Source organism: Leptidea sinapis, chromosome 11 (genome assembly GCF_905404315.1).
Source record: "Leptidea sinapis chromosome 11, ilLepSina1.1, whole genome shotgun sequence".
Taxonomy (NCBI): Eukaryota; Metazoa; Arthropoda; class Insecta; order Lepidoptera; family Pieridae; genus Leptidea; species Leptidea sinapis.
Genome location: NC_066275.1, coordinates 6,077,540 through 6,095,727, shown reverse-complemented (window position 1 = coordinate 6,095,727; position 18,188 = coordinate 6,077,540). Strand labels below are relative to the sequence as shown.

General features: G+C 34.4%; 2 protein-coding genes across 4 annotated transcripts; one reads left to right on the top strand and one right to left on the bottom strand.

Annotated features, from left to right (window-relative positions):
• Positions 1–348: 348 nt before the first annotated feature.
• LOC126966735 (juxtaposed with another zinc finger protein 1) lies at positions 349–11,604 on the bottom strand. Its single transcript, XM_050811002.1, has 5 exons — positions 11,465–11,604; positions 10,947–11,132; positions 8,263–8,371; positions 5,020–5,166; positions 349–1,725 (listed from the first exon to the last, which is right to left on the bottom strand). The coding sequence occupies exons 1-5, from the start codon at positions 11,562–11,564 to the stop codon at positions 1,254–1,256; spliced, it is 1,014 nt and encodes a 337-aa protein (XP_050666959.1). The 5' UTR covers positions 11,565–11,604; the 3' UTR covers positions 349–1,253.
• A 600-nt stretch (positions 11,605–12,204) lies between these two features.
• LOC126966762 (ATP synthase lipid-binding protein, mitochondrial) lies at positions 12,205–14,891 on the top strand. 3 transcript variants are annotated; one of them, XM_050811043.1, is made up of 4 exons: positions 12,205–12,358; positions 12,796–12,873; positions 13,298–13,484; positions 14,293–14,891. In XM_050811043.1, the coding sequence occupies exons 2-4, from the start codon at positions 12,829–12,831 to the stop codon at positions 14,454–14,456; spliced, it is 396 nt and encodes a 131-aa protein (XP_050667000.1). In that variant the 5' UTR covers positions 12,205–12,358; positions 12,796–12,828; the 3' UTR covers positions 14,457–14,891. The 3 variants fall into 3 exon arrangements, with proteins under 3 accessions (XP_050667000.1, XP_050667001.1, XP_050667002.1); XM_050811044.1 differs by having other exon boundaries at positions 12,358–12,494; XM_050811045.1 differs by lacking the exon at positions 12,205–12,358 and adding an exon at positions 12,409–12,453.
• Positions 14,892–18,188: the final 3,297 nt, after the last annotated feature.

The window sequence follows — 18,188 nt, the reverse complement described above, 5'->3', positions numbered from 1 at the left end:
TATAATTAACATATACTATTCATTACAAAAACATAAAAGGAAATAAATAAAACAAGTAATTAACAATAATAACAATATTTATTTTAAAATATACCTATTTTTACACTTTTTTTCGAATGAAAAGTCTGTGTGAAAAAAAAAAGAAAGACAATATGAATAATTTATACATGGTCTTATAGCATGTTTCAATAGCTTTCAGTGACAGTCACTCATATCACCCTAGTTATAAGCATTTTATAACTACACGTAAAATAATACACACGGGGAAAATGCCGCGAAATTGCCGGAAGCTTGCCGATCAATAGTGTACAGCGAGATCCGGAGCGCGCCGATCCGGAAAGGTTAAGGTATACACATACAAGCTTTTTTTATTTGTTTTTTTTTTTCTATAATTATTATCACATTTAAGAGTATAATTCATTAGCCTAGTGAAAATTAATGGCATTTTTGGCTTTTTAAACATCGATGAAGAAAGTTACTATGTAACTATATAGCGAAGACATACATAATCGCATAGAAGTTATTTTTTAGGTTTTTTTAATATTTTTTACGAATGACGCTAACAATTACTATAATACGTAGGATATTTTTTTGTTATTTTTATACGTTATGATTACATTAAGATGGTAACACCAAGTAAAATTTAAGTACCTATATCTACCGTAATGTGCAAGTATGTACTTAATAAATATAGGTAATTATATTTTAATACAGCTTCAATACGCTTGAATATAATATTTCATGCCATTCTTATCCTAAATATAAAATATTTCATATTTTTTTTTCATTAAAATACTAAGTATCACACAAATTAAGCTAATATTTATAAATATTTACTTAAAGAGTTTACCAGTGAAATAGGTAAATAAACAGTTAACAATAATAATTAATCACAGCAAAAAAAAACATAAATTAATATAACAAAAAGGGTTTTTTTTTCAACAAAAAAAAAATCTTCTAACAAAAATAAAAAACATACATTAATATGATATCATATAGCACTACGAAGGTAACTATATCATACAAAAAATTTAAATATTGAATTGAATTTTTTTATGCTTTACTTAAATTACCCATGTTATTATAAACTTCTGCCTGTTCAGGTTAACAAAGAAAGATATGTACATATTATAATAAACAATAAATATATTTATATATAATAAATTATGAATGCAAGACTAGGATCAGCTCATTGAGGAGTCAATGACTAAATTTTTCGTTTGATATAGGAACGGATTGCATACTCTTATACCTTAGCCTCGTGGTTGCTTAGCATTTGACATTTCAGTGACATAAGCGGAATCCTGCACTGTCACTGTCACTTTCGGCGATCTGTCAAACTTATACCTATCCAAAGGAGTGCTGCCGGGCGCGGCGTTGGTAGTGAGCACGACTGAATGACGCACCTGGCTCTGGTTGGCTGTTATTATGTTTATATTACTGAGGCTGTGTTTCGGTATTGTGAATGTCGGGAGATCCTTCGTTTTAATGCTATCGTATATACGGACTAACTTATTAGCATCTATGTTGTCTATGACGTTGAGTTGTCTCTGGGCCGGTGAAGCCGTGACGACCAGGCCGGGCATCTTGATGGGAGTTTTCTCTGGTGCGGCCGAGACAGTCGCCGCGTGCACGCTGGTCACGTGATGCATCACAGAGTGACTCTTCAGTCCTTGCGCTGTTTTATAGCTTTTGCCGCATTGGCATCTGTACGCCTTTCTTACCCTAAAACGAAAACAAATTGCACTTTATAATAATTATATATTGATATATATATTATGCTGTTCAACTATAACTAATTGCTTTAAAAAATCAATATGATTATCGTATTACGATCTACGCTAATGATCCTATTGTTTATTTCCAAATTGCAACCGACTTCATTATTTATCAATATACAGTATAACGCACAAACGAGTACAGTTAATGAAGTGTAACAAAAAAAAACAATGAAATACTGAAATTAAAATTACCAGTTTCTAATATCAATCATTACCAATCTACTCGTAGGTACATGTTTAAAATGGTTGTCTAGTAAATATTGTAACAACTAAAATTACACAAGTAGAATAAGAAATCTATAATTGATACTCATACTTAAGATTTTATAGACATTTAGACAAATCATGAATAAAACGGAATGCTAGATTACTTCGTTAAAGTAACATATTTATACCTTATAAAGAATCATTTATGTCGTCGGTGAATTTGCTATCTGCCTCGTATATGGAGAAAAGTAATAATGATATGATATAAATTATTTCGTTTCTACTGATCCAAGTCCATAACTCTATTTATTATCTGTACTTGTACTATTACATATTCTTTGACTGTACTAAGAGCTACGTTTGTGTTGACAACCCTGGGTGACATTAAGGCGACACTAGATGCCGGCGACCTTGAGCGAATGAGTTCACGGCTCCTATGTAACAAAGCCAATATTTTAAAAATACTTGGGTCGAAAATGTAACATTTTAACAGGCGCAAACTGCTTAATTGCTTACAATCCTCATTATTGATTACTAATCTGAATAAATGTACCTACATAAAAAAGTAAAATCTATAAGAACAACTTTTATGATAGTAGTATACTAAACAAATGCATGATGCCGAGAAAAAACTTGTTTAACTGCAAAGAAAACTGGTAGTTCATAATAGCTATGGAATGCTAACTTTAACCAACAATAAGCATTAGCAACCTACAAGTAAGACTTAAGGGTATGTGTAACAGGGTAAAGTAGTGTTCATAGCTCCAAATCCAATATTTTCACCACAAAACTTGTCTAAAAACACCTTGTTTGCATGTTTTCTGTTTACCCTTCGCCTTAAGGCTTAATTCCGTTTGTTTGACGCGTAATTAGACTTTAAGCGTTATTGTAGCCACTATTCAAATCCGTTAGCATCCGGTCCAGAAAGTTGAGATTTGATAGAAATATTCCTGTCGTCGTGTACCTAAAGGTGAAGCTAAGAACGAATTTTATAATTATATAGATATTTATTATTTTATTTCAGCCGCAAGGGATGCTCCCTTGTGTTAGATTTATTTAATTGGTTGAAATAATAAATTAATAAGAGTTTTTTTTAGTTATACTTATTACTTATATACTTAGCGCGTTAGGGAAAAATTATCATAGTTATTTTATACCATGCGCGCGCACTGTGCAACATACCTACATAATTACAATTTATAAACAAGCTTTTGTTGAATTACGCCAAAGAAAACTAACACGCATACTTTTTTTTATTATAAACATACCAACGTCTGTCCGGTCAGATAGTTTTAATAAATTAATTAGAAGTCAAGTATGATTGTATGGACTACGCACACTAAGCACACAGCATTGACCATCGCGACTGTAAAACTTTCGGTTTTCTTTTATTCTGTGAGTCTCACTTCGAAATTCTTATTTGCTTATCGCTTCACATGAAGTATATTATATATACTACCACATTACAGATATTATTTATAAAAAATTATTGACGAACATAAATGATCCTTATGTACTACAGAGTAAAAGCGATACCCATTTCTTCCAGAAATATTCTTGTGCAGTCAAACGTCTTTTAGGTGCTGATGGCGTTTTACGTTTGTAAGCTTCTTGAATTGGGAAAACCGGATATCTTGTGGAATGAAATAGAACTTAAGAATAGAAGCGATAAAGTGGCATAATATGAGCTAAACTAAGTCAATCTAAAATGTTCAGCTCAAGTGAAAAAAAATAATCACGGAATACCTACGGAGAACCAGTTCTCATACAAGTTAACATTGGGACACGTGTCCTTATGCCGGTTGGTTGAATGAACATCTGTCTGCCACTTTTCACGCAAAATAATAAATTAAAAAGAATGATATTGTAACTATTAGCATCTATTGTACCTCCTCGTCAAATATACAACTTGTGTTAAGACTATATTGTATATTTTATTAAAAAGAGCTCAAAACAATGAATGCTTGGAGCGTTTCTTGCGCCGCTTCATCTCTCTCAGAGCGCCATATGTTTACGAAGCGGTGGTAGTATTAGAAATGACATCAAAAAGAATTCTAATGGAATCAATTTTGAGAAAATAAATGCCTTTTATTATGGGCACCTTTTTCTGCTGTGAAGCAGTACGGGGAAAATGAGACTTAACATTTGTAATTGTAGGTTTCTTAAGAATCCTGAGCGGCATTTGCAATGGCATAAAAGGAATTTATTTTCTCAAAATTGATTCCTTTAGAATTATTTTTAATATCATTTCTAATATACTCGATACTACTACCGCTTCGGAAATAAATGGCGGTCTGAGAGAGAAGAAGCGGCGCAAGAAACTACTCCCAGCGTTAATTTTTTGCGCTATTTTCAATTAAAATATACAATATTGTACAGTCATTTCTATCGCTATAAAATAATCATAATCTAGTCCCACGTTGTCCGATCACTTAGATATTCAGCTGTGGAGTAATAGGATTTACGACAGAGCCATTTTTGTAGAAAACGTTTAAATTTATTAACAGATAATTCCTGAACAGTGGCTGGGACTTTATATTATAATGGGCAGCGCGTATCAATTACCATCAACTGAACGTCCTGCTCGTCTCTTCCCTTATTGCCACATTTCTTTTTTAATTTAAGCTCACACTTTGGAATATAACACATTCAAAATGGAATTATTCTGCGCGTTATCTAGACATTATAAAGCTACTAGCTGACCCAGGAAACGTTGTGTTGCCGATATTAAAATCGCGATACAAAAGTAACTGTTGATCGTAGATGGGGGAAAATTTGAAGTTTTATGTATTTTTTAATGCTGACTCATAATCAAACAAATTAAAAAAAAACGTCAAAAAACTTAAAAAAAATGTCGTGTGGACCACCCTTAACATTTAGGGGGATGAAAGATGTTGTCCGATTCTCAGACCTACCCAACATGCTCTCAAAATTTCATGAGAATCGGTCAAGCCGTTTCGGAGGAGTTCAAAGTTTAACACCATGACACGAGAATTTTATATATTATATTATATAAGTTCACCGTACTCACTTCCCATCCTTCTTGTGACCGTTCTTGGAGTGGTATTTGATACCGTTGACGTTCTTGTATCGCTTCTTGCAGCCGGGCACCGGACAGGCAAACGGTTTCTCTTGGGCAGCAGCGCCCAGAGCTCCGGAGCTCGCGCTAGCGTTCATCCTGTAAGGAGTGAAATTAAAAAAAAAGTGTGTGCATACTTATGTATGCACGCAAGAAAATACTGAAAATTACTTGCTTAATTTCCAAAAAAATACCCACTTAATTGACTACTTTCTTTTAAAATACTATATTACTTAGGAAGAGTTATTCGTTTTTGGCCGTTCTTTCGATTGGCATCATAAAAGTAGGGGTGTTTCTTTTTTACATTTCAGTCGGTTCGATTCCCAGACGGGGCAAGTAATTTTTAGAAAATCTTTGAATGCAGAATTACTAACTTTTAAAAATAACATAAAGTCTTCTTTCAGTAAAATAGCCTATCTTCGATATTTAAGGTACTTTCCCTTCATGTCCCATAACTTTGGGACAACCTGTATACTTCTTTGGCGTAACAAAACAAAACCTTTAAATTAATTATTCGTAGTGCTATTCTACGTTTGTAGAATGTTAGCAATGATAATGTAAAGCCTGTTTAACCTGATTCCTGCCGCCGAATTCCAAATTCGCACGACACGCCACAAGTTAGGATATCATCCCCACCATGTGTGGCGGTACTCCACAGTGGGGTTTTCAAGGAGCTTTCTTCCACGTACTACAAAGCTGTGGAATGAACTTCCTTGTGCGGTGTTTCCGGGACGTTACGACATGGGTATCTTCAAAAAAAGCGCGTGCACCTTCCTTAAAGGCCGGCAACGCTACGCAACCAGGTGACCCGTACGCTCGTTTGTCCTCCTATTCCATAAATAAAAAAAAATTCTCGATTGGAAAAATGGTCTCTAGTCTTAATATTTAAGTTGCCCTCTCTGTATTTCTAGTCGCTCACTTATTAATTTAGTCGCACGGCGAGAATTTTAATATCTGAAATGTATTATTCACAACACACTTTTTGTAAGCTCGTTCTCGATTTTATTATTAAACAATATTCGTCGTTAGTTTGGTTAATTTTTCGCTTACTCAAGTTCATACCGCTCAAGTTATTATAACAGTATGTCATCATCAGTTGCTAAGTTTTTTTATTCGATCGTTTTATAATTCTCCTTTCTAAAAGCGCAATCAGATAATTTTCCAAAATTAGACGCGTTTTTGTGTTTTAAACTAGCGTGAAGCAGTTATGTTTACACATTACTGCTTCACGGCAGAAATAATTGCCGTCGTGGTACCCATCATCTAGCCCGCTTCCTGTGCAAAGGATTCCCACTGGTATGTGATAATTAATTTAATATTTAAGATTTTTCAATTCATATTTTCTTAATTAATTTGTAAAACTAAACATAACACAATCAATAAATGCAGAAAATTGTACTAAATTGGAATTACGATATCCAATGGTTGTTCTGTTATTAAAGATCAAAGTCAAAGTCAAAAAAATCTTAATTCACTGTAAAACTTTATAAGTTATTTAGTGCAAGTCAGGATGAAGTACAAAAGTTACAATAGAATTCAAATTAATTACAATAGAGTTAATATTCATTAACAAAATTTAGTACATTAATTCCAACTATGTTTATCATTCAAATAATCTTTCACATTATAATATCTAGGCCTTAGATGGTAATATTTGAATATCATGTGGGAGGTTATAATAAAATATAACACAGTCCACTTTAAAAGATTTAGCAATTTTTCGGAGCCTTGTAGATGGAATTGCGAGTTTATGTTTGTTTCGAGTATTGACACTGTGTACATCACTATTCTTTTTTAATTGGCTAATATGTTTATGAGCTTATAGGAGGTTCTCGTATATGTACTAGCAGTGTTCTGTCATAATATTAATTTCACTACACTTATCTCTCAATGCATCCCTCGAACGCATTTTATAGACTGCTCGAATTGCCCTTGATCTTAACAAGATTATCATATCAATATTAAGGTTTAGTTTTAATGTTAAATCTTTAAAGTAAAAAATAATAAAATTATAAATTAAATAAAAAAAATCACATATTCACTAAACTTACTTCAAAATTAGAACGAAAGAGAGGACAAACGAGCGTACGGGTCACCTGGTGTTAAGTGATCACCGCCGCCCACATTCTACTGCAATGCCAAAGGAATCACAAGATCGTTGCCGGCCCTTTAAAAAATTGTACGCACTTTTTTTGTAGGTACCCATGTCGTATCCTCCTGGAAAGACCGCACAAGGAAGCTCATTCCACAGTTTCGCTGTACGTGAAGAAACGGGTATGGGGACAAAGTTCGTTGAAAACCGCACTGTGGAGGAACGCGACTTATCTGGATGGTGGGGATGATATCCTCATTCATGGCGTGTCGTGCGAAGGTGGAATTGAAAGGAATTAGATAGTATTAAGTTGTTACTTTTTTATAAAAATTTATAAATTTTATGGCTCAACGTTATGTTAATTTACTGTATTGCATAATTTTTAAATTATATTCTCTGAGTGCACATGAAAGTTAGAACAAATGTTACGACAACTAGCAGATCGAAGTGCAAAAGCACGACTAACCTTCATGTACGCACCTCAAAAACAAAAATCATGACGAACTCTTCATAACCATATAAAACCACGTTTAATAGAGTATATCGAAGATTACATTTATCTAGGACAGTTAATTCCAAGAACTAATACTATGCGTAAGAAAATTGGCTAAAATGGACTTAAATAATAACAGACTGGTATCCAAGAGATGGTAGTAGAAGAAAAGAGCGTCAAACTAAGCGTGAAAAATGAAGTAAGAAGAGTTGCTGGGCCTAAGTGGATCCAAATAGCGAAAAGCAGAGAGGCGAGGAAATCTTTAGGTGAGGCCTTTGTCGAAAGACCAGCTGTTTAACTTTACATACAATTTAGATTTAAGTTTATATTTAGTTAAGTATCATTTATATTCGTGAACAGCAATAAAGGCTTATTTGTTTTTAATATATTGTCTACATATTTTTTTTTTTTGTATACACCTTTGTGAAATCTACATGTAGGTATTTAAATTGTATTTTCAGTGATTGACGTTGAGGAACAATCTATTTGATTTTATATCAATAAAGTATTTTTGACTATGACTTGACTCTACAGTTACAGCTGTTAGTTTCAAGTCATTGTTGGTTTATTATCATTATTATTATTTTTTTTTCATTTAAATGATACTCACTTAACACCATACTGCAGTATATAATCCGAGCTGTATTCCGCGACGTTGGTCCACGAATCGTTGCTGTCCTCGGAGTGGCTCATCACCTCCTCATCATCCATTTCACTACCTGTCATCATATTTAACATATTCAAATATTAAACAAATATAACTTTCAAAACTAACACACAAGCAGCTATGTAGTTTATACAAAACAATCACTGTATGGCTCGCTAAATACCCTGAGTCGCTAAATACGCTGAGTATACACAGGGAAAGGGCATTTCCCCCTCTGTAATTCAGACGCCTTACCGATGTAACCGATTTTGATCGACATGTCTTTTTTTTATGAAAATAAGGGACAAGACGAGGTGGGTGTTCAGCTGCTGATGGTGATTGATACGCTCTGCCCATTACAATGCAGTGCCGCTCAGGATTCTTGAAAAAACCAAAAATTCTGAGCGGCACTACAATTGCGCTCGTCACCTTGAGACATAAGATGTTAAGTCTCATATGCCCAGTAATTTCACGGCGCCCTTCACACCGAAACACGATAATGTTTACATTACTACTTCACGGTAGAAATAGGCGCCGTTGTGGTAACCCATAATCTAGACGGCATCCTGTGCAAAGGAGCCTTCCACAAATCGTAAGCCTTCAACCACTCTTGGTATTAGCACGAGCTAAATACTTAGGAAAGTATCTGAATATTAAACTACTAGCTAACACACACATTGACAAATCAAAATTGGTCACCAATTATCGGGCTGTCAGGTCATTTATACGCTAGTATATTGTAAGTTGGCTGAGAAAAGCAATAACCGAAGAGGACTTATTTATATTGTATTCATAAAAACCTGTTGATAGTATTGTTATCCAAATGATTTGAGTTTTGATAAAATCTGGCACGTGCCAGATTTTGACTGAGATTTTGGCGAGTCAACACGTCCTGAGGATGCCTCGTGTAGAAGCGAAACACATGTCGAATTGTTTAAAGACAAGTATTGGCGGAATTAACACTAAAGAAAACTCAAATCATTAGGATAATAATTATTATGGATTTCCCCAAAATAACGACTACATCAATAAATTTTCTGATAGTATTGCTGTTGATCCATACTTTATACATTTTACAATAATTGATTACCTATGGTAATCTCACTCCCGGGAGGATCGGCTCCTAGATCGCTTTTTACAACAGAAGAATAAGGTCTCGTCATGTAGTGTACCTATCGGTTTACGATCACAAATATATAATGTCCTCAATGCGTGCAGTCACTTGGCAAGGAAGTTTTGTGCCCTTGCAGTTTTTTTTTATGGAAAAGGAACAAAAACGATCGTACAGGTCACCTGGCGTTAAGTGATCACTGCCGCAACAACAGAGGAATCACAAGAGCGTTGCCGGCCTTTAAGGAAAAAAAATGTCGTATCGTCCTGGAAACACCGCACAAGGAAGCTCATTCCACAGCTCTGTTGTCCGTGGAAGAAAGTTCCTTGAAAATCGCCCTGTTAAGGAACGTCACACATCAAGATTGTGGGGAAAATATCCTAATTTGTGGCGTGTCGTGTTGCACTGTGTATTAAATAGTAATTGAGTTATTCTGACAGGGAAGGAGTACAATCTCTGTGTTTCAAAAATGTCCGTAAAAAGGTGTTAAATTAGGGTGGTGCTACAGTAGCTACTTGTCCCTTCCCTGTGTTGATATTGGTACATACAACAAGTATGATATATGATGGAAAATATACTCACATCATCCCCTTATTTTTGCCATAATACAAAGGTTTTTGAACCGCGGTGTAAGAATGCATATTAGGCTAGTGAACTGAAGCTGTTTTCAATAATGAATACTCATAAATAAAATGGAAAAGTCTGTTTGTACATTAAAAATAACAGTTGACATGGTCTATAGATTTACTAAAAAAGTTTTTATTTTTATGATTCTCTGAATATAAAATTCATGATATGTTTGTCTTTTTGTTCCTGCTACTCTCCGAAACGGCTCGATATCTCTATTGAAACTATCACGGCTAGATATATCTTCTCCTTATCCCTACCTAATGGTCAGACTGATACGGAAATGAAATCAAGGCAGGCGAAGATAAATAATTAGCAGTATTTTCGATTTTCGTAATTTAATACAATGGCGCGCATTGAGAATGGGAAAGGTCATCACTAGCAGGTCCACACTGCAGACACTATCAAAAGTATCGTTATTTCGAAGTTGTGTTTATGAAATAAGTTTATTTCAAGCAACCAAGAGTTGTCTTAAATTTTAATAGACCACCAAGAAAACGTAACAAACTACTGACCACTTTGCAGTCAATCACCACTTTGATGACAGTCAACTCTTTCAAAGATAAGCAGAATATTGTCTTAATTAAAAAAAATACGTAAGTATCCTGTTCTTATACAAAAGATGTTGAAAATGAAACATACTTCAATTTACTAATGCATGTTGTATATGCATTTGTTTTTTTTGCCCTAAAAGATTAAATCAACTAGACAAAAATACACAATATAAGATGCACTAAATGATTCCAGTGCTCAGTGCTGACTGCTGACGTTATATACTATAAACTCACTCTTACATTCGCACGTGAGTCATCAAAGCTCATGGATTAGCCTAATAAGCCCTCATGAAACTGTAACATCAACAAAAGAAATAACGTACGTGTAAGCTTAGCGATTTAAGTGCTGTAATAACCTGTAGGAGTACTACTGCGCACTGATGGCGGTTTTGGTGGTGGAAGCAACCGCTTGCGAACATCTGTGGCCGGAGCAATGAGCGCTTCCCGCCTCGACGCTTCCGTGAAAAATTTCAAAACGTAACTTAATGGAATGCACGCCGGTTGCGAAGCTTCTTTCTGCTCCACAACTGCGGGATCATAGTCTGTAAATTTTAACAAACCCTCTGTAAAATTAATAAGATCAGCTGTTTCATGTTTACAAGCATTCGTACGCATGTCAACAAATACCTGTTATTAGAATATATCATTAACGTTAAACTAAAAATAAACCAAGCATATAATGTTATTTCCGGACAATCCAATAATTTTATTTATTTTTAACTTAAAATTCCCGCATTTACATCACACAATATATGCGATAATGTTGGTAGCTTTGACGCATTGATAAGATAATTCAGGGAGGGGTCAACAATTACATCATAACGCATTTAAATACAGTTATTTGATATCTAAATGACTGATTTTCATTACTTACCAATATGAACATCTTCGATATGCTCAATCAGGTCTGCTAGACGTGGAAACGTTATGCCACAGCCGTTGAATTTACAGATGTTAATCATGAAGACGGCCATGACGGATTGCGTATAGTTAGCCACTCAACTGCACAACTCTGCTCATTAGTATAGTATCATAATATTATTTTGAAAAGACAATTGTTTATGTTTTTACACCAAATTTACTTTTAAAAAAGTCTTCGAATTTTTGTGAAATAAAGTATTTGCAATAAAATAATATATAAAACTTATAAATGTTTTCATATCAATCTTAAACAGTAGTGCCAACGCTCACATCGGTGTAGCCAGTGCATAATTTTTGCTGAAATATGGGTAACAGTAATAACCCATACAGCCCTCATATTTCGAAATAAATTCTCATTAAAATTACTTAAAACTTTACGTGAAAACTGGAATGATTTATTTATTTTTAATAAAAATGTTTGCCAATTCATATAGTAGCGTATTTACTTTTGCGCGATCCTGTTTAAAGTTTATATATAATTGATGGTATGGCCAATCAAAACTGAGCTTGTTTATTTGTAATAAACATCAAGTTCAGTTTATTATTTTTGTTAAATAAATCACCAATTTACTAAAAAAGAATATGGTTCAGATCAACAAAAACAAATAATTATATATCTATATGTGGGGAAAATCTATCAAGTTTTACTTGTAGGAGCGCAGAAATCAATACAAAATTCGTGCAGTATTGAGTTCTCGTACAAAGTACAAACTTTGACAATTTGGCAGTCTGCGCATTGCGCAAGTCAACCAATGACACGATAGAGTTTTTAGTCTGTTCTCGTTCGCTTCATCACTCAGAAATTGAACATTCCAAAGGCCGGTCTCATCCTTCTCGGTGTTCTTTGGTAAGTGTTGTCGATTTTGTGCAAAACTAATCGTGAAAAAGTGCTGAAATCATAAATAATTATCAACCAAAAAGTGTTTATATCGCAAAATACAGGCGAGTAGTGCGTGTTAGTGAAAATATTTGCTGTTGTCACCGTAAGTTGTCAGGGTCTTCAAATTGCTGTCGGGCTAATTTCCAAATCGGCCATTTTCCGCTGTTCTCGAATTAATATTGTCGTAGATTGTTTCGCCAGAAGTACCCAAGTTCTAATAGTATACAATTGCTGCGAGGGTAATATATGCATAATTTACGATATCGAGCAGTATTAGCCTTAGTTACGTAGAGTAATGAATTACGTAACCCACTGCGACCGGAGTTTGAGGCCGATATCTTAGTAAATAACGAGACGACTTTTGAGTTGACTAAAGTGTTTACCGGAGTTTACTATTCTTTCAGTTACTGTTCGCCGCACCTTATAAAAACACAAAAATGCTGTCTGCTGCTAGATTGATCGCCCCTGCAGCCAGGTCTGCTGTAAGTACTTACCAAATACTTTAACAGTATTTATTGTAACATTTGTTAAAAAATATTTTTGATATCGTAAGCCTTTCTCTGAATTTTTTTATTTTTTTATGTTTAAATATCACTTCTGAATTTTTATCAGTGTTACATAAACTTCCACTAGTCTTATTAAATTACAAAATGTCATGAATATCTCACAATTCTCCAAATATCAGTATGAGAATACTGCAATGCACAACAGTTACATAATATATATTTGCTTGAAGACTCCAATCAAATGTTTTTGATATATCATGAGATATTTATGGTTATACAAATTAAAAAAATCATTATTAAGTAAGATCTTAAATTTATTTTCAATAGACAGACTTGAATCTTAAAGAAACTTAGAGATTTTTCTGATTTGTAAATAATGAATAAAAATTTACTTTTTCAGATCTTCAGCAACACAGCTATTGTGAGGCCACTCACAGCAGTTACCTCCCAGACACAAATGGTGCCTGCAGCCCCTGCGCAGCTCTCAGCTGTCCGCACCTTCCAGACCACATCGGTTACAAAAGATATTGACTCAGCTGCTAAATTCATTGGTGCTGGTGCGGCGACAGTAGGAGTAGCTGGCTCTGGTAATATTTCAATTTAATTTCTTTTTGTCATTGTGATTTTAGTACTAATAAGTAGGATTATGCCTTGCATTTTAATTCTCCTTAACACAAGTTTAACATCAACCTACAAAATCTATTCCCATCCACTAACAAATTTAATCAGATTGAATGTTTGACACTGTTTATGTAATAAATTAGTTGCATAATCAATGTCCTCATGTAAATCATCAATTAAACTTTTTCATTGTTCTCATTTCCATTTTTTTATTATTTATTCTGAGTCACATCTCTGTTACTGTTTAAGCTAGGTTATAATTACAGATAAGCTGTGCTTTTTAATAAGCTAACAGTAATGGAGACTGTGATTTGATGCATGTTTTATGTCTAGCTTGAATTACTAATTTTCTTCAGGTATTGGTATTGGTGTGGTGTTTGGATGTTTAATTATTGGCTATGCTCGTAACCCCTCACTCAAGCAACAAATATTCTCATATGCCATCCTGGGATTTGCACTTTCTGAAGCTATGGGGCTATTTTGTTTGATGATTGCTTTTTTGATGCTGTTTGCTTTTTAGAAGATTCTTTTTTTTAAGTTTATTTGTACACAGTGTATATATGAATCGAAATACTTTGCATGCATAATAGACATTCAACAAGACTTACTGAGGTTGGTGCTTTATTTGTATGTTTATTTGCTGTAGACTTGTTATTACATACTTATAAAGATCTTTTTTATGTAAATAAATTCTTATAGAATTGTAACTAGAATTAATACAATGATAAGTTTCTGTGTGTGTGATACACTCTTATGATATTATTAAATTTTCAGGTGCGGGTATTGGAACAGTGTTTGGTTCTTTGATCATTGGGTATGCCAGGAATCCATCTCTAAAACAGCAATTGTTCTCATATGCCATCTTAGGCTTTGCCTTGTCCGAGGCTATGGGTCTTTTCTGTCTTATGATGGCCTTCTTACTGCTCTTCGCTTTCTAAATTAATTAACTATAAGAACACTACTACTGCCATCCTAGAAGGTTTCAGTGTATAACATCAAGAGTGGACGGCCATGGAATAGAATGTGTGAAACCTCACCCTCATAGTGGTGTAAGGACATTAGTGTAAATGTGTTACACTTCCCAGTGCGTCATCAGGAATGCAATTTATTTAATTACTACGTAGTATATAAAATCTGAAATAAAAATGTTATTCATAGACATTCATTTATTCATATTCCTGGTTTATTTAATGTAGACTTGTTAATCATGTTGAACATAATCTCGCAGTATAATGTGAAAAGTTGATGATAATATTTGATGCCAGTCAACATTTGCGTGTTGTTTCATTGACTTGGCATATTTATGCTGTTTGGGGATGTCAGCGTATGTACTGTACATTTTTAGGGCGATATTAAATGATACAAATATTTCATTGGTATTTTCATGATTTCTACAGTACCTAATCCAAACTGATCCTTTTTCAGGATGGTATGTGGTTAAGATCACAATCTTTATTAAGACATATTACATTTTTTTTGTTCTATATTCATAAAGACACAAAATTTTGCATATAATGTCTATTACATTGATAACACTCTCTTGCTCTCCCCAAATGAAGTGCTTAACCTGCCTAAATAAGATTTTTTAATTAATTTTAGTTTTGCAAGCTTTATTGGAAATAAGGACAAACGAGCTTACAGGTCACCTGATAAATGATCACTGCCCACATCCTCCTGCAACACTAGAGGAATCGCAGGAGCGATGCCAGCTCTGAGTAGATTTAAGCCCAGTTTCCACCAAAGTGGAGAGATGTGAGTTGTGTGAGCTCAAAATCAGTCCTGAGTCAACTAATGTATACGAAAGGAAGCGACATTGCGTTATCAGCAGATACTCAGCTTTCGCATTAATATCCACCATCACAGTATTCAAAGCCTATGGCCAACTTATCAGTCGCCATCATCTAAAATAATACCAACAGATAGGTAATGCAGAAAGAGCTCTTTGTGGCAGACGGTAGAGAATATTTTCGATATTGTTGTTTATTTACTAATCTATTAACATTGAGTAGGTCGCGCACGCTCATCTCGGATATTTGACAGAATCATTTACATTGAAAATATTATGTTATGCTGCTGCACCAACTTTCGACACACGATCGAAGAAGAGTCTGTGCCCTCTCCAGACTACGAAGGGTCACCAGAGCGAGAACGCCGTCGGATTTCTAAACTTTTTCTTATGAAATTAAGAGACGATCAGTTGATGGTATTTGATACGCCCTGCCCATTACAATGCAGTGCCGTTCAGGATTCTAGAAAAACAAGTTCTGAGCGGCAATACAATAGAACTCGTCACCTCGAGACATAAGATTTTAAATCTCATTTGCCCAGTAATATAACGGTTGAGATTTTAGCAAATTACTTATAAATTAATAAAATGTAGGTATTTATTGTACCTAAGCATAATTTCTTTCCAGATTCGTACTTTAGTTCATAACGATAGCTCAATTAAGGTGGACCTATCTTGTGCAATAGTTATAATTTACATACTTACTAATAATACTAACCGTCGAATCAATTGAAAAATATTTGTGAATGTATCATTTTTGGTTTACAAATAGGTTAACAAAATTCAGCTTCTGTTAGTTTGTCCAAAATTTTGGAAATTATATTCAAATAGTCACATTTCGATACTTAATAATCGAAATGGCACATCACTAAACTATGAAGGTACTTTATTTCTATCGTTTCGTATCCATGGTGTATTTCATCAGTAGTAAATTGCAGGATATCGCTGTCAACAAAGAAATTAATTAGTCTTTCATCCTTTTTTTTAATCGCTTCTCAAAGATGTTTTTATTAGTTCAGAAGTTTTTATGCTGCGCCTACGTGTTAGATTCTTAGTGTGACGACTTATTGCGTGTGAACAGTACAGCTAGTCAATAATGAATAAGTAATGATCTAAATAATAAATATTTTGCCAAAAAACAATCAATGAATAGGATATAAGCAGTATCGTGTTATTTTGAAGTTTCGTTCTCGAGCATCTAAGTAACTGGATTCAATCTATATATATAAAAATGAATTGCTGTTCGTTAGTCTCGCTAAAACTCGAGAACGGCTGGACCGATTTGGCTAATTTTTATCTTGAATTATTTGTGGAAGTCCAGGGAAGGTTTAAAAGGTGAATAAATATGAGTGTTAGGAATTAATAAAAACAACAATTTTGTTTTTCCTTTGATGTGTCCCCGTCGTCCGATATTTGTTTTGTATGGACATATTTTCTATGAGAGAATGTATTGACGCACCGTTTGACAGTTCTGCTGTGAAACAATTTCATTACAACAACAGGGACTATATTTTACGAAATAATTCTTGATGTTAAGGTGCCCATACACGGAACAATTTGTCGTTTCGATCGATCGTCAAGAAAATCGTACTATTTATCTTTCGATTTCCGTCCGCTCACACACGAACGATGTGATCGAACGATTCTCAGTCTCTGTGCGGAGAGAAAAAGTGTAGCACGTACGCGGGTGAGCGATGAAGTCGCAACTACTTTGTTTAAGCGCATTGGCGTTCATTTTATATAAAAAAAGACTTTCTGCAATAAATAAAAGAAAGACTAGGAGAGAATGGACTAAGAGATGGCTTCTGAAAAGACATCAATATTCTCACATCAATCTTCTCGAGGAATTACGTTTTCATCCTAAAGATTGGCATAACTACCTTAGGATGTCAGAGGAAACATATTTAGAGCTCTTGCATAAGGTATCTTCCAGAATTAAAAAAAATGATACCAATATGAGACAAGCTATTACTCCTCACGAACGTCTAACTGCAACACTGCGTTTTCTGGCTAATGGAAGGACTTACGAAGATTTAAAATTTACTACGTTGATTTCACCACAGTCTTTGGGAAGGATTATTCCAGAAACATGCGAAGCCATTTTCAACGCATTAAAGGATTACTGTAAGGCAAGTAAATTTTACCATAGCAGTTGATTATTATGCGCTGTTTGTTGGTGATGATAAGAAGGTAAAATGAAATATAAATATATACATAATATTATATTATCGACAAATTATTGTTTTACATCTTATATAATAACGTATCGTATCTTTTAGAAAAGCTAAAATTACTTTCACTCAACAGAAAAAGTATTATAAAATGTTTGTCCGTCATTAAGTATTTGTACTTCTCGTATGTGAACATGGACTGGAGATTCTTCTTCGTACTCGCGTGTATGAAAGTTGAATTCTTGTTGTGTGGATGCTTGAGTTGTATGAACGATTGTTTGTGTAGATGGCTGTAGTATGAGTGGCTCACGTGCCTGAAAGTTGAGTTCTTGCTGTGTGGATGGTTGACTTGTATGAACTATTGTTTGTGTAGGTTGCTGTAGTATGAGTGACTCACGAGCCTGAAAGTTGAGTTCTTGCTGTGTGGATGGTTGAGTTGTATGAACTATTGTTTGTGTAGGTTGCTGTAGTATGAGTGACTCACGAGCCTGAAAGTTGAGTTCTTTTTGTGTGGATGGTTGAGTTTTATGGACGAATCTTTGTGTGGGTGGCTGTAGTATAAATGGCTCAAGTGCTGCTAAATTGAGTACTTGTGAAGAGAGTGGTTGTAATTTTTGTGAATGAGAAGTAGGAAAGGTTTGAGTGTGAAGGTGTAGGAAACACTGTCTGTTTCAATTACCCATTTCGGCCTCAAACAAGGCATCGTTTATAAT

Bases quoted from the DNA above. Each gene is read 5' to 3' on its own strand.
- LOC126966735 (XM_050811002.1), bottom strand. From the start codon at position 11,564: ATGGCCGTCTTCATGATTAACATCTGTAAATTCAACGGCTGTGGCATA. The intron at 8,372-10,946 runs GTTATTACAGCA...ATATGATGACAG, and splicing joins GCGCAGTAGTACTCCTACAG to GTAGTGAAATGGATGATGAG. The intron at 1,726-5,019 runs GTGAGTACGGTG...TTTTCGTTTTAG, and splicing joins GGTCACAAGAAGGATGGGAA to GGTAAGAAAGGCGTACAGAT.
- LOC126966762 (XM_050811043.1), top strand. From the start codon at position 12,829: ATGCTGTCTGCTGCTAGATTGATCGCCCCTGCAGCCAGGTCTGCT. The intron at 12,874-13,297 runs GTAAGTACTTAC...TTACTTTTTCAG, and splicing joins CCCCTGCAGCCAGGTCTGCT to ATCTTCAGCAACACAGCTAT. The intron at 13,485-14,292 runs GTAATATTTCAA...TTAAATTTTCAG, and splicing joins AGTAGGAGTAGCTGGCTCTG to GTGCGGGTATTGGAACAGTG.